The following is a 14997-nucleotide window of genomic DNA, read 5'->3' as shown; positions in this document are numbered from 1 at the left end:
GGGATATGATATCTATGAAAGAAAGGAGTCATTAAGTGACTGACGATATACAAAAGTGACAGAGAAAAGAAAGTCAGTAAAGGAAAGATGATAATCAAAGAGAGAGAAGAAGAAAAAAGGCCAACCAGCACAATCACAATACACCACCCAAATACAAACCCATATCCACATCAATCCCATATTCACACATACAAATCCACCTGGCTCATATATCCATGCCAGACTCATTAATCATCCCCACTAATACCTAAGCTTGCCAACAAGCCCAAAGGTATAAGCCGCCTCGGCTTCACTCTTCATTTGAATCATGAAAATCTTGCCAGAACCCGTCGCAACACCACCCTTCTTCGCCACGGATCCGTCTTCATTCTCTTCGCGAATGGAAATGGCAATGCCCGTACGAGCAATGCGCTCAAAGGCACTCTCGCCTAGACAGACATCTAATAGAGTCTCGCCGCGAGTCTTGCCCCGAATGACAATGCGTTTCTCGGTCTCAACGCCGCGGCGTGGAGATGCTGCCCCTGAGGCGGGTGGGGAGCTACCGCTCGCGCCGTCGGTATCACCCCTCTGTATACTGCTATCGCTGCGGCCACTGACGGCTGTACCTGGGCGAGAGGGGGATTTGGGCGGGGCGGGCATGATGGTCATGCGGGCGGCGCCCATGTCGCGCCATTTGGAGGCGGATTCACGGGCGTACAGGCGGATCTTGGCGTTCGAGAGTCCGATACCGTCTGCACCCTTGATTGCTGCTGCGATACGGCCGATTCCTGAATTGGGGGATGGGTTGGTGCCAGAATCGCCGGAGCCGGAGTGGAGGCTGTCTTCACGGCCGGCGCGGGATTCGATTGTCGAACGGGAGATGTTGAACATCTTGCTGCCGGCACCGAAGCGCTTCAGTGCGGAGAAGGCACTGCTCATGGTTCCTACACTGCTTTCGGATCCTTCGGCCAGAGAGCGGGGGAGCTTGAGGCGCGGTAGCTCTTTCTGCGGCGGGGCCAGCCGAAGAGGCCTCCACCGTTCTTCGTGGCAGGCTCGAAGGATGCAACGGGGTGGCCGGTGAATGGTCCACGGGCGTTTTGGAGAGCAATGTAGGTCGGGTTGTTGATTCTTGCTTGGTTGATCAGGCCGTAGAGTGCATCGCAGTCATCGGGGCTGTGCGAGCGGAACATGATGTTATTACTGGTTGTGATCTTGGACCGCTCAGTGGGGGGAGAGCGAATGCTGATGTCGATGGCAGTGCCACGACGAATCGGAACGAGTGGCGTAAGTTCGAGAGAAATCAGCGGCCTTGATGAGGAATTGGGATCAGATCCCATCTTGAAGGCTTCAATTAGACCAGGGCTGACAATAATATCACAATCCTCAGGAAGCAGAGTCTCCCAGCTTCCTTTTTCGGACCAGGCGAAAACACCTGCAACTGTTTTGGATGTCTTGGTTGGCTGCAGTGGCACGGCACGGTATCCTCCTTGTGAAGCAGAGTTAGAGGGCGAGAGAGAGCTGCCTTCAAGAGTCGATTCAGCCGCTCTAGCCTTGGGGGTGTCTTGATAATCTTCATCTTCATCAGACACGGATGAATAGTCGTCCTCCGAATCGGACGACCCAGCGGATCGAGAGTACTCAGACGAGGAGTAGGAGTAGTGTCGGACGGTTGACGCATCTGAATCGGTCTCTGTGTAGTCCGAAGCGGTTGAAGGCTCATATTCGTGCTTCAGCGGAGAGGAGCCACGACGTTTGAGTCCACCACTGCTAGAAGTGAGGACTGGAGTACTGGAACGCTTGCCAGTGGAAGGGCTGGGTGAGCGATGAGGTGGGGGAGGCGGAGGACTGTCATCGGATGACTTGTGTCTCCTGCGAGACTTCTTCCTCTTGGATCTTGTGGGTGTTTCTGGAATTTCGCGCTCTGGGAGCGCATCCAGTGGAGGATAATCTTCCTCGTCGTCATCAACAGTTGTTGGGGTAGACAGATGGGTCTGACTACTGGGAGTTCGGATCTTGGGGATCAAAGGAAGAACGGCTGACGGCACAGATGATACCCTTGGTGATTCGGGTTCGGGCGACTCTCTAGCAGGTGTCTTCTGCGGTGACTTCTGTGGGGTTTTCTGAGGGATTCTCGAGGGTTTTTGACTTGGAGAGCGAGCGTCCGCAGAATCAGTCATCTCACCACCGTAGAATCTGCTGGCTGTTGGCGTAATAGCCGCTGGGGTGCTCGGTGCGGGTGTAGCTGCTGGTGAAGATGCAACAGTGCTGTCATCAGGCTTGTCGGATACAACAGTCTGTTGGGATGCAGTCTCCGAAGCTGGGATTTCGCCATAGCGCGAAAATCTCTTGGCTTTGGATCGTTTGAGTCCCGCGGACGATTTCTCGGGGCTAGTAGGCGAGTTCCGAGGATCAGTAGAAGGAAGTAGAGGCAGATCAGGCCGGGATGGCTTTGCGGACAAATCTGATCCTCCGGTGGTGTAGTCAGTCTCTCGGGTGGCGGTAGAGTACAAAGAGCTTCTTGCGTCGGTAGCAGAGCTGACAGTACTGGGCTCCGAGAAATGTTCCTTTGGAGTCAATGAGCGACGTCGTCCAGTGGCCTTCTCGCCGATCGGAACATCAACGTCATTGTAATTGGACCTAGGGGGTGAGCCACTGGCGGTAGGCTTGCGGGCCTTATTCTGCTTAGCTCGACTGATGAAGCTTTGACTTCGGCAGATTGACGGTGGAATAGGGTCCGAACCAAGCAATTGTACCCACTCAGCTCCGACTTCTTCTTCGTCAATGCGGAGTGAGATCAGTTCTTGCCAGTACTTGGTCGTATCCCCAGGAGCACTACGCAGCATGATCACAATCTCTTGCCTGGATTCCCCCCTGCGAGCTGAGACACATCGCACATCCATAGGAGGGAAAAGCAACCAACGATCGGAGTGGTCAATCTCACAAATGAGTAGATCACCTCCGGGTCCTTTGCTTGAAGGGTTGTCTCGGTATAACAGCTCGGCCCGGCAGTCCACCAGCTGACCACTAGAGTGGTATAGAGATAGGTTGAAGAAATCGCGCGCTCGAACATGGCGAGTCTGATCAATAGCTATACCTCGGAGGACACCCAACGTCATGGGGTCCCTAGTACGGGTTGGATCAATACTAGCAGCAGAGTCATCTTCCAATCTCGATCGTTCGTCTCGAACACGTTTTCGAGCATCGTAGACAAGACTCTGGTAAGCTGTGGCCATTTCCTCGGCCTTGGTGGATGGTGCCAGCAGGTTAATGCCCTTGAAGCTCTTAGCCAAGTACTTGAGTCGCACTAGAGGCCGCTTCAGGAGATAGGCGACATCGACTTTTTCTCCGTTGCTATCGATGATATCGCCATTCTCGTCCCGCTCCAGGCCTTCGTCTAGGCTCTTTGTGTCCGCGTTTTGAGAGGACTCGTCCTCTTCAAGGGGAGCGAGATTGACAATGACATCTTTGAAACCAAGTCGCCATGCCTTCAGGTACTCGCGATAAACTCTCTGGGCACCTTGTGCCCAGGTAAGCAGTGCATCCGCGTTATCTTGAGGGATCCGCTTGTGCAGGTTCTTCAAGCGCTCAATTGCAACACCCATGTTGACAATGGGCTTTGAGAAGTTCACATCATCTTCGGGGTCCAGAGACGGGCGGAAAAGACCTGCAGCAATTGCAGAGTCAGATCTAGAGAGCACACAAGTCAGAAGTACTGGAATGACACCTCCGACCAATGTCTTCAGTTCCCGCATGTACTTTGTCTCGTCACCCACGAGCTCTTGAAGCAGATCGTCAACGGTGGCGTGTGCCAATCGACTCTTATTGGTACGGATACTGCGATTAGATCGAGTGCTTCCCCTTCGGGATGTCGAAATGGACAAAACAGACATCAGATCATTATGATTTGTGAGTCGTCGTTTCAACTGGGACGACACGACAGGGAGGGATTCAGGATCAAACTGGTCATCCTTCTCTGCTTCTTCTGCTTCTTCTGCTTCCTCAACGATCTTCGACTGGTGTTTGTCGTTCGTTCCCTTTTTGGGTGCGGGTGCAGCTCCATCCGTAACAGTAGTGCTGAGAGTTTCAACCGAGGCGATTGTCGACAGTCTATGATAACCAGTACTAGGGAAAGGTTTGCTGTTTCCAAGTGGCACAGGTGCATTATGGCCCGAAACTTCTGATTCTTCTGACAAGAGCTGGGTCTCGGATTCTGAGGGTGCGATGCTTTCTTCGAACGGCTTGTCCTGAATCGGCTTCTCTTCCTTGATCTTAGTAGATGACTTTGAGCTCTTGTCTATACTTGATCGGTTTGATCCCTCGCCTGTTTCAGGCTCTTGGGACTTGGATGACTTGTCGGTCGAAGAAATGCTCTCCTTGCCTTTCGAGTGTCGACTCACGGCGCTCTTCGGGCGAGAATCACTGATCACAGATGGTTCAGACTCAGTGCCAGTCTGTAGCTCTCCATCTGCAAGTCTTTTCGACCGCCTTGCTCGGCCTGACTTCAGATCCAATGGGGCTGGCAGATCACTTTTGTTCTCGACTTCGTCCAGAAAGGGGTCTGGTGTCTCAGACAGCCACGCCTCAATTTTGGCTCCACGGCCTGCGGTTGGAGTCGGCGTAGGTCTGGGTGGTTCTGGCTCAGGCTTCCCAAACATCTTCTTGGACTCATCGATCATGTGCGCGAAGATACCTCCTTTTGGCGGTTTTGGCGCACCGCGAGCACGCCTCTTTGACAACTCGGAGAAGTCTGCTTCGCTCGCTGCCCACGCATCTGCGGGGGAGGCGATCGGTTCCTGTGCCTATCCGAAAGCTCTGAGGCCGCCCCGGGCTTGCCGCTGTCTGTCTCGTAGTCGCTCTCGGTGATTATGTGGATATTGCGAGTGCTGGGCATCGAGTCTCGAACTGGAGATCTGGGGCCCGCCCCAGAGCTTCGCTTTGAGAGTCGAGGAACGTCTCGCTCATCTTCGCTGTCGTTGCGTCTCGATCGCGAGGCTCTCGGCTGTCCATCATTCGTGGTATATTCGGAAATGCGCTTGGGCGGAGGTAGGTTACGTGACGAAGATTGCGTCGAGGCTCGATTTCGTGTCTTTTTCCAGTGTTCGTCGCTAATCACTCGTTTGCGCGGCGTACTGTGGCTGCGCTTCCTTACCGCGGGCGGGGTTTCCTTCGGTCGCTCTAGCTTTTCTGGTTTGGCTTTGGCTGGCTTCGGTTTGGGCTTCGTGGCATTTTCATCTTCTTCTGCGCAGACGTCATCGACCGTGATCACTCCGCCGCCTTGTTGTTGCCATTTCCGTACTCGAGAGCGAACGGTGTTTGTATCGTGGACGCCCAAGGGCTCTCCAATGTCCAGTGACTTGGCCTTCGCAGTGCCTCCACTGTTGGAGGGGCGTTTGGGTGTCGCAGGAGACGGCATCGGTCTCTATTGCAGAGAAACGGTCAGCAGCAGTTCCAGGGACCCGACACGCGGGTTTGTTGACATCCAGTGATGCGACGGCGGTGGATAATTACCAAGAAACCTGACCCCTAAGTCTCTGGTCAGTCCAGATGGATTATTGCAGGTCAAGCATTTGACGATCGCAAAGCCTTCAGGGATCATAAACAAAGTTGGGGCTGACTCGATAAGCCCCTCTCACTAACTGGTTGCTGGGAAACGGAGCTGCCGCCCAACCATAGTCTTTAATAGTTTGAATGGTCGGAATCGTCTGAGCAGTCTGGACAGTCTGGACGGTCTCTTAAGCAAGGATTGCGCACCTGAGGACTTGATGATCACAGGAGGAGATCATTTGTTTAAAAAGGATTGCGCGTCAGGTGGTTCTGCAGCGTCATAGGGTTGGTCTTTTGTACTTGAAGGTATCCGTGAGTACTGGTGATTTCGGTCTTTTAGTCTGGTTGGTCTTGCATATCTCTTGATATAAATGCTAGTCTATTACGTGCCCTAGTCCCTGTCATCTCTCTCTCTGCCTTGATCGCCCTGTTTGAGCCCCTAATAATGGTCGATTCCTCTATGATGCCCGCTGTTCTGGCCTAACCCTGCTCCACAGGGCGCCCCTCCACAATATAAGCTATGACGGAAGAGGAGCTACTTAGTCTTCTGGTCTTCCGGCTGTTCCTGTCGCTTAATTGCGGCCGAGATAGTGGTGATGCTGCCACACAGATAATCTATAAAAATATCCCAGGTTAGCCGAGAAGGGGAATAACGGTCCGGAGCTGCACAACATACAGAACGGGACTACAATCCAGATAAAATTCATCAAGAAATAATACAGCCAGAAATAATACGGCTCAGGTCGGCAATACGGCCGTCCATGGGCATGGTCAACCAGACTGGTCGCATAGTACAGCGAGTCGCCGTAAAGATGGCTCATGCAGACAATGACCTGGAATGGGTGGCGCAGGGAATGCCTGGTTGCGGTCAAGTATGCAACAGCAAAGCACAGGGGTCCCCACAGGAGCTGGAGGTGAATCAGCGGTGAATCGGTGAATCGGTGGCATCGTCGTGGTCTAGCTTACCACCGTCATGGTCTCCATGCAAAGGACCAACGTGTCCGAGGTCATATATCGAGAATCGGACAGGGCATATTCTTTCCAGAGTTGCCCGAGCAGGTCTTGGGCAGATGCCATGTGTTCATGGTGGATCATGAAATAGCCCTCGAAGAAACAGTGCACTGTTCCGGCTAACCCTATTGTCAGTGTTCATGCTTCGGGGTGAATTGCAATTGGCTTCTTACAGAGGACAAACCACAGAATGGCAATTCGATCTGCCAAGCGTAGTGTCGGTCGTACATAGCTGGCCAGTACAAAAGTCACACCGAGGAGTATAGTACAGGCTCCACCAGCAGAGAAGAGGAGCTCCAGAAGCGGTGTTTGGTTGGGCTCATACCCTACGATGTTGGCATCAAGGGGGTAGTAAGGATGAAAAGAGCTCTCATGCATGGTGTCAGATCAGACAGACAGGCTGAGGTAGAAACCACGGGGTTCGAAGTGTCTAGTCCCAATGTAACTTAACTTGTAAGCTAAATAAAGACTGTCAATGAGAAGGTGTCAGAATGTTTGGCTCGGGGGCGGTGGAGATGGTGAGAACACAATCCTTTACCTCTAGTCCAATTCGAATAGGAATATTGCACTGATCATAACCATGCCAGAATGCTCCTGCATCACTGTTTCCATCCACTGATCTCTTTCTACAACTATCAGGTCGAAAGGAAAGTGGTAACGTGACTCGCAACATTGTTAGCTAGCAACTGAACTTATATATCTACCTACCACAATCAGACCAAGACACTGACACTGACAAAAAATTGGAAACTGGCCCATTTGGGAAATGCTTGGATGATTTCCATATCAAATTCTCATACCAAAATCGGTATACTCATAGTGGACAACCAATCAACAATCAAGTCAAAGTATAGATCCCGATGTTCTGCCTCAGGCACAAAACATAGGGACCTTACGAGGCTCACCCCTCTCATTACCGTGATTCCCCGACATCTTCAATGGAGTCGCCTTCTATGATTCTCCCTCACAATGGCTTCCGAACCTAGACCACTGGGCATTGACGTCCACCGTCCCCCCATGGAGTCACCTCCTGGAATTGCCGCCCTGTTTGTGATCAGCTTCGACATCAGGACCGGGTAATTCTTACTCCTCCCCTGGCATCGTAGCTGTCTAGCTCGGGAATCTATCGCTGACCGGTTGCGACAATAGATATGTGGTCTCATGGAAACGAACTGCCCCTGGAGGTAAGCAGTCAGCCTGCTCATCCAAGACGCATAACTGACCTAGTCGTGTAGTGGAGGTTGAAGGGGTAGTGGAATACAAATCGCTGCCATCGGGACTACACAATGTGACCGAGGACCTGGTGTATGTCTGAAGATGTCTCGCAGAGGATTGATTTGTTCTTACTAACGCGCTCCAGGTATTTTGTCCATGAGCAGTATGCCGGAGTCAGCGCGTTCCTCAATTATCCCGCCACGGAGGCCGAGCGCAATGCGAAGATGTTCGCCATCGGTGTGCTAGTACCTCTCAGCACAGGACGACTGGGCAAGAGTTGGCGACATGCACCAAAGCTCAAGGAGCTTACGCAGTTCGTATCTTCAGGCACCCGGATGGGCTCCTAACTAACACCTATGCTTGATAGGAAATACGCCGCAAACATGGAGGACATGCAGCCGATGTCTGACTATTGGGAATCGTATCGCATAGGAGGACCTGACTCCTCAGCCCCCGACTCACCAATGGACTCGCCCTTGAGTCTCCGATTCCGCCCCGGCGAGCGCCCAGATGACCCGAATCGCACCCGCGCCTTCAGCGATGCGATGGTGCTTGAGACGTTAAGACCAGCTCTGACACCAGACCACCCTGCTTCGTCGCTTCCTGGCCTTATGGACTCCTTCGGGCCTTTGGTTTTCCCTCTGTACAGAGCAGCCTTGCTGCGCAAGCGCATCCTCTTCATGGGCGAAGCCCCCGTGCATACTCCATGCAATTACGGTAAACTCTCTCGAGCTTTATAGTAACGACCCAACTGCTAATCGACATCAGTATATGATCTATCTCTTCTAGCCTCACTACCGAACTCCCTCCTTCAGTTCCTCCCGTCAGATCGCATCCCACCTCTCCGTCCGCGTCCCCTCTTCAATATCGGTATCCACGACATTCCCTACCTATCCTCGCTCGATCCCTCAAGAAGCACACTAGACCCGGAAACAGACCCTAGCTGGATCGCATGCTCCACAGACACAGTTCTAACAATGAAACCGGACCTCTTTGACGTGCTCATCACCCTCCCGGCACCATACACACAACACGCCAGCGAGCGAACCTTCCCCAAGATCTCTCTGGTCCACACAACAGGCCCGAAACCAAACCAAACCCAGCATATCCCTCTGAAAGCAACCCAGCGTGACGCCCGCCGCTTCTCCATGCTCCGTCGCGGTCTCCGCCAATTCTCCAATAGACCCACAACCCCAGACTCAGATCCAGACTCAGACACAGACTCGACCTACTCCCCCAGCACCGTCGTCGAACCCCTATCCTGGACAAGACTAGCCTACACGTCCTTCATCTGGTGGGCGTCCGCCGGCGAGAACCGTGACGGCCTCTCACAGGAAGAAGAAGAGCAGCAAATAGAACAAGATACCCGCCTCCTCGCCAGCGTCGAGTCCCTCGCCAACCCCTCGCGCAACCGTCGCTTGTTCAACCCAGAAGACCCAGCACAGCAACCGGCAGAAGTCGCCCTGGTGGCCTACTTCCGCCGACTAACATCTCAAATCTTTGTGACGCTCGCTGGCGCCATTGCCCGCAATGACAGTGAAGTCCGCGACGACGAAGACGACGTGCCATACAATGATGCGTCGTACATTGATGATCCCGCGGAAGACGATACAGATCTCTCGCTCTCCATGTCGCGTCAATCCATGTACGGGGACGATGGACATAGCCCGCTGCTGCGCCAGCGCTCTGGTGCGTATACGCCTTCGCAGGCCGGGTCTCGGGCCAGCTTTGAAGACCGAGGCGATGGGCTTGTTACCATTACCGTTGCTGATATGGCGGAAATGGGACTTGATGTTTGGAGTGCGGCTGATCGTGTCTTTGTTGAGGAGTTGGTCTCGCTGTGGTGGGGTCGCGCAGCCAAGGTTGATAGTGCCAGGATTCGTTGCTGTGGGATTTCAGTTTTGTAGATGAGCTGGCTCTCTATAGTTGAATATACCCGTGCATTTGTTGATTTGACTCATATATACTGTTCGCAAGGGGTGAGCATGTTGACATCTCAAAGTTGTTTCGAGCTATGAATGAACCTAGGGTAGAGACGATGTTTGAGCAAGCAAAGTCATGTCCATGAGAGAATAAATTGTAACCGAATAGTCTAAAGTTGAAAGTATCCACAAGAAGAGAATTGTGACATAGGAAAAATGAAGAAAGAAAAACGAAGGACACTCAAGCCGAAATGTGTTGAGGGAAGGAGAATTGTGGAAGAGGGCAATCAATCCATGTGAAGTATAGTGAGACTCGTGAAACAAACATAAGGCATCCAATAAAGACCAAAACAAAGAAACAAGAAATAAGATTGCTTCCAATCGCCATGCAAATGAAACCGAAGCAGAACTATGCAGCGCCGGGGGGTATTGAAAACGAGAAGCACCGGCAGACTATGCAAAAGTGAAGAAAGACATAATTACGCATCTTGGATCAGCGTCACCAGGGGATCATTAACGTCGGAACATCCGAACGGGAGCACTCATATCCCGGCGTTCGCCAACCTCGTTTTCGGTTTTGGAATCAGGCCGGAGGTTGGGAAGACGTCGAGGTCCCCGGGTGGCACTCGGGTTGGAGCCGGCGGAAATGCGCGCTGCACGACTGGCCTCGGTGGCACTGACTGATCGTTGTTGGCTGCGAGCACGGCCACGTCGAGCTCTAATCTGAGCGAGGGCCTCTTCCCGGTTGATGGGGGTATCGGGGATACCGGGGTGAGAGGTACGCTGGGATTGTGGCTCTTGACGACTAGGAGCTCTCTTTACAGGTTTAGGGTAAGGTTGAGACTGGTCTCTTTCGACACGTCTCCCGGCCCTAGCTTCTGAGGGCAAAGGTGCGTTCGAGCGATGTCCATGCGCGTCTCTTTCAGTCTTGCGTGCCTGTCTGACTTCGGCAGGTGGGGGTGCTGTCGAGTGATTTCGGGAAACATTGGAGGCAACAACACGGTGCGTTCTCACAGGGGCGGGCTCTCCAGATGGTGTGAAAGACTCGACATGAGGGACCGATGCCGAGGGATTCACTTGCTCCTCGTGGGAAACTTCCTGCGGCTGGGAAAGATCGGGCGTGGAGTCAAATCGTAGAGGTCGGACGTTGTCTCGAATAGGTGATGGGAATGCCTTGAATGTTCCGGTCTCGGGTGAGAATGTAATCACAGGCTCCTCGGGCATCGGCATCTTTGGAGGGTCAGTGGGCTCAGCCTTCACGGCAGGCTCAAAATGTTGGTGAACCGGGGGTGTAGGTGGTTCATCAACGGGAGTCCGACTTGATTGTTCCCGCGCAGGGGGTTGAGGAGAGATAACCTGATCAATACTAGCCTCAGCGCTGTGTCGCTGAGGCGTCACCTCACGGACAGCCCTGGCCTTTGCTTTTTCCGCTGCCTCAATTCGAGCCGCTTCTGCTTGGGCCGCTTTAGCGGCTTCATCACGAGCAGCTTCAGCCTGCGCGGCCTCAACAGAAGCAATCCGGGCAGCCTCTACCCGAGCAGCCTCAGCAGTTTGAATACGAGCAGCCTCGACCCGGGCAGCTTCAACAGCCTTAAGACGAGCAATTTCAGCATGCGCAGCCTCGATGGCCTCAGTTCTAGCGGCCTCGGCCTGCGCAGCTTCAGCAGCCTGGAGACGAGCGGTTTCAACTCGCGCAGCTTCCGCAGCCTGAAGCCGAGCAATTTCAGCATGCGCAACCTCGATGGCCTCGATTCTAGCGGCCTCAACCTGCTCAGCTTCGATAGCCTTAGCACGAGCAGTTTCGGCTCGCGCAGCTTCCGCAGCCTGGAGACGAGCAATCTCGGCATGCGCAGCCTCGATAGCCCCAGTTTCAGCGGGCTCAGCCTCCGCAGCTTCGGCAGCCTTGACACGAGAGGTTTCAGCTTGAGCTGCCTCGGCGGCCTCAATTTCAGGCTTCTGGAACTGGTTGTAGTAATCCCGGTCGTAAATGTAGCGACGGCCTTGACTCTCGGCAATGCGGCAGGAGCAGCGTTCGAATTGACACTCAATGTTCAAGAAATGGACCATTTCTTCTGCGGCAACTCTGCGGCGGCGCTCAAACACAAGATCTTCCTTCAAGTCTTCCAAGACATCTTCATCAACTTCAATTGGGGGTGCCTCGGAGGCTAGTGTTTCATTCAAGGTCGCAACATCGGACAAACGCGGGCGCTTGGGAGGTGTAGCTTCCGCTTCGCTGTCGTCTTGTTGCAGGGCGGGGGATCGGACGGAGCCTGCAGCCGCACGCTTAGGTCTCCGTGGTGTAGTCAAAAAAGCGAGGTCGCCCTCGGCTAATGACATCCTGCCGAAGTCTTCTCTTCGAATCTCGTGGGCACGAACTTCGAGGGTGCTAGAATGATTGTCTGTTTCCAAAGAGCGAAACTTTCCTTTGAGAACTTCAAGTTCTTCGGTTAAACCAGCGAGAGCGTAGGCGCGTTCAAATGCTTCTTGCTTGGCCTTTTCCTTGGACTCTCGTTCCGCTGTTACTTCTTCCTTAAGTGCCTTGAGTTCCGATTTTGAATGTTTCAGTTCCTCTTGGAGCTTCACCAAAGTCGACCCAGCCCGGAAAGCCTCTTTGCGGGCCTTGCGAATTTCTTTCTCGAAAATTGATCGTTCATGTCCTTGGCGTTCTTTGGTTCCATGTAGTTCCTCGAGTAGAGATTCAAGGCGTTCGCTGATTCGGCGTTCTCGTGATTCCGCTTCGGAAAGTTCTTCTTGTGCGGTAGCTAGGGCTGATTCGGCCTCCTCACGACCAAGGATAGCTCTCTGTATGGCAGCATTGTTGGAGGCAGAACCACCAGGACTAGCGCCCCGTGATAGACCGTTCAAGAAAGCCACTTTGGCCTGCACTTCTGAGACGCCTCTGGTGTTTTTGTGGTGTAGTGTAAGCAGGTCGGCCGGTAGCGAGGGTGACGCGGGTATGGTTTGTTGATTCATGCGTTCCGGCGACACCGGATGGAGGGCTTTTGAGGGGCTCGGGGGAAGACGCGTCGGAGACTCCATCGCAGATGCTGAGTTTGTAGATCCAGCCGATGAAGATCACAGTGTTAAAGGAGCATCACAGGAATGAGAAAATAAGGATTATGCCACGGGGGAAAATCACTGTGGAGTTTCACCAAGTGACGCACCCACACAAACATGTTTATTGCCCTCTTTGGAAGGTCATGTGACTGTTGCTGTGGTGATGGTCTGCACCTTCCCCAATACAGTTAGCCCCTCACGTGCTAGATATGAACCACATCGGGTCTAGCGCCTATCGTCATGTCTGTGCGCCGTTAAGACTCGCATTGCCAATATCAAAATTGACAGACGGGCTACTGTGGATATTCTTTATTGCTTGCATTAAGATGCATGAAATTGTTACTCTTCAGCTAGGCCAGCGGGCCAACTATCTGGCAACCCACTTCTGGAACTTACAGGTAATATCAATCTCACTCGGGTGCCCCAAACTTTTTTTAACTCATTAATATCAGGAATCATACTTTACATACAACGAGAGCGAAGAGTCCAATGTTGACCATGATGTTCATTTCAGGCCGGGTGTCGGTGCTGACAGCTCTGAGACTTACACGCCTCGGACAGTAATCTACGACCTCAAAGGTGGTTTCGGTACCTTGCGCAAAAACAATGCCCTCTATGAACTTAGCGAGGACTATAATGCTGGCCAAGGTCTATGGTATGTTTTGTCAAGTAATGAAACACATTGATGAAACAATCAAAGTTAACATTTGGCAGGGATGGCCAAGAGATTGTTCAAAGGCAAACTCCAATCCAGCCCAGTGAATATCAGAGAAGCTTGGATCTGGGTACTCAGGCTCCTCGTCTAACCTCGGAGTCTGTACGCTACTGGTCAGACTACAACCGAGTTTTCTACCACCCACGCTCTATAGTTCAGCTGAACGAATACGAGCTGAACTCCCAAACTATGCCTTTCGAGGATTGGAACGTCGGAGAAGACTTATTTCATAACCTGGACAAGGAACATGATTTGATTGACCGTGATGTGAGACCTTTGCTCGAGGAATGTGATCAATTACGAGCCCTGCAACTCTTTTCCGGGTCAGATGATGCTTGGGGTGGATTTGCAGCCCGGTATGTCGAGAGATTGAAGGACGAATACGGAAAGAAGAGTATCTGGGTTTGGGCTATTGAGGATGGCACCAGAACGCAGAGGGTAAGTAACACAAAGAACACCGTTCTAAAGAGTTGATGGGTTGGTTGGCTAAGTTTTGAACTTTGAACAGCATCATCAGTTCAAGAAAGATACGAACAAGGCCAGGTCACTGTACTCGATATCACCACAGGTATCACTCTACGCCCCAATTATTGATTTGCCACACAAGCTTCCCAGTTACCTCAATGTGGATCGCCAATCAGAATGGCAGAAGGCGGCCTTGATCGCTTCGGCCATTGAGACCGTCACGCTGCCTTCCCGACTGCGGCCGTACCAGCATTTCGAGGCTTCTCTGGCAGGAGAGGATGGCACACACACCATTTTCGAGTTGCAAACCTCGATCAATAAGATCAATGACAGCCATACTAAAACGTCATCCAATGAAGAAGGATCGTCGAAAGCCCAAACTGAATTTGACATTGACTTTGCTTATGACGGGGAGCACCAGGGCGCCCATATCTTCAATCAAGTTCAGGTAACCCGTGGAACTGAACTGGAACAAGAGGGAAAGCCCACAGATGAAAGGGATGTTGGGCATCTCAGAAAACTCAGACTCTACAACTCGGAGGCGATGCTCCAAAGGTATGTCTTTTTTTGGCATATTCCCAATCATTGTCTCAGCCAGGAAAAACTCACACTGTCTATACCCAGTTACCATACGCCCCTTAGCCTGCCTATGCTTGACAGCTTCCCACATGACATGTTCCCCACTCCCAAAGCAGGTACTGGCATCGACGTTTTTTCCGCATTGACCGCTTCGACCCGTACAGCCCACAGCATCAAGGCTCTTTCGGCAACTGCCGCTCGCATGGTCTCGGTTGATGAGCGGGAAGATATGATCAATGGTCTCGGTGAGATTCGAGAATTCTACGAGACTGGGTGGAGTAGTGGCTCGGACGATGAGGATGACTGAGTCCAACATGCCCTAGTCCATAACCGGTCCATGACCAGTGTTGATATCATCGCAATTAAACGAATCCCAGGGTGTAGCCGGCCAAGGCCGGCTAGCCCATTATATTTTTATTTTCCCTGTTTGCTCTATTCCTCAGGACCAAACTTAGCCGGGGTGAACCAAATTATTCCCAGATGAGTGCCTCTGCCCGTTATTCTGCGGGC

At 52.5% G+C, this 14997-nt stretch overlaps 5 protein-coding genes across 5 annotated transcripts; 2 read left to right on the top strand and 3 right to left on the bottom strand.

Moving 5' to 3' along the window:
- Positions 1-240: 240 nt before the first annotated feature.
- Positions 241-5392, bottom strand: N7511_008683 (uncharacterized protein; the record flags this gene model as incomplete). Its single annotated transcript, XM_057131060.1, has 3 exons — positions 241-874; positions 928-4637; positions 4694-5392. The coding sequence occupies 3 exons, from the start codon at positions 5390-5392 to the stop codon at positions 241-243; spliced, it is 5043 nt and encodes a 1680-aa protein (XP_056979048.1).
- A 666-nt stretch (positions 5393-6058) lies between these two features.
- N7511_008682 (EXPERA domain-containing protein) lies at positions 6059-6912 on the bottom strand (the record flags this gene model as incomplete). Its single annotated transcript, XM_057131059.1, has 4 exons — positions 6059-6138; positions 6200-6431; positions 6490-6653; positions 6708-6912. The coding sequence occupies 4 exons, from the start codon at positions 6910-6912 to the stop codon at positions 6059-6061; spliced, it is 681 nt and encodes a 226-aa protein (XP_056979047.1).
- Positions 6913-7503: 591 nt separating this feature from the next.
- Positions 7504-9656, top strand: N7511_008681 (uncharacterized protein; the record flags this gene model as incomplete). Its single annotated transcript, XM_057131058.1, has 6 exons — positions 7504-7610; positions 7684-7718; positions 7770-7839; positions 7895-8062; positions 8117-8466; positions 8518-9656. The coding sequence occupies 6 exons, from the start codon at positions 7504-7506 to the stop codon at positions 9654-9656; spliced, it is 1869 nt and encodes a 622-aa protein (XP_056979046.1).
- A 528-nt stretch (positions 9657-10184) lies between these two features.
- On the bottom strand, positions 10185-12710 carry N7511_008680 (uncharacterized protein; the record flags this gene model as incomplete). Its single annotated transcript, XM_057131057.1, has 1 exon — positions 10185-12710. One exon carries the CDS (start codon positions 12708-12710, stop codon positions 10185-10187), a length of 2526 nt encoding a protein of 841 aa, XP_056979045.1.
- Positions 12711-13054: 344 nt separating this feature from the next.
- N7511_008679 (misato family protein) lies at positions 13055-14794 on the top strand (the record flags this gene model as incomplete). Its single annotated transcript, XM_057131056.1, has 5 exons — positions 13055-13126; positions 13181-13383; positions 13443-13881; positions 13952-14463; positions 14533-14794. The coding sequence occupies 5 exons, from the start codon at positions 13055-13057 to the stop codon at positions 14792-14794; spliced, it is 1488 nt and encodes a 495-aa protein (XP_056979044.1).
- Between the last annotated feature and the right edge of the window lie 203 nt (positions 14795-14997).

The sequence above is a fragment of the Penicillium nucicola genome, assembly GCF_028828085.1.
Source record: "Penicillium nucicola strain IBT 29836 chromosome Unknown utg000010l, whole genome shotgun sequence".
NCBI classification, from domain to species: domain Eukaryota; kingdom Fungi; phylum Ascomycota; class Eurotiomycetes; order Eurotiales; family Aspergillaceae; genus Penicillium; species Penicillium nucicola.
This window is presented reverse-complemented; position numbering and strand designations above follow the sequence as displayed.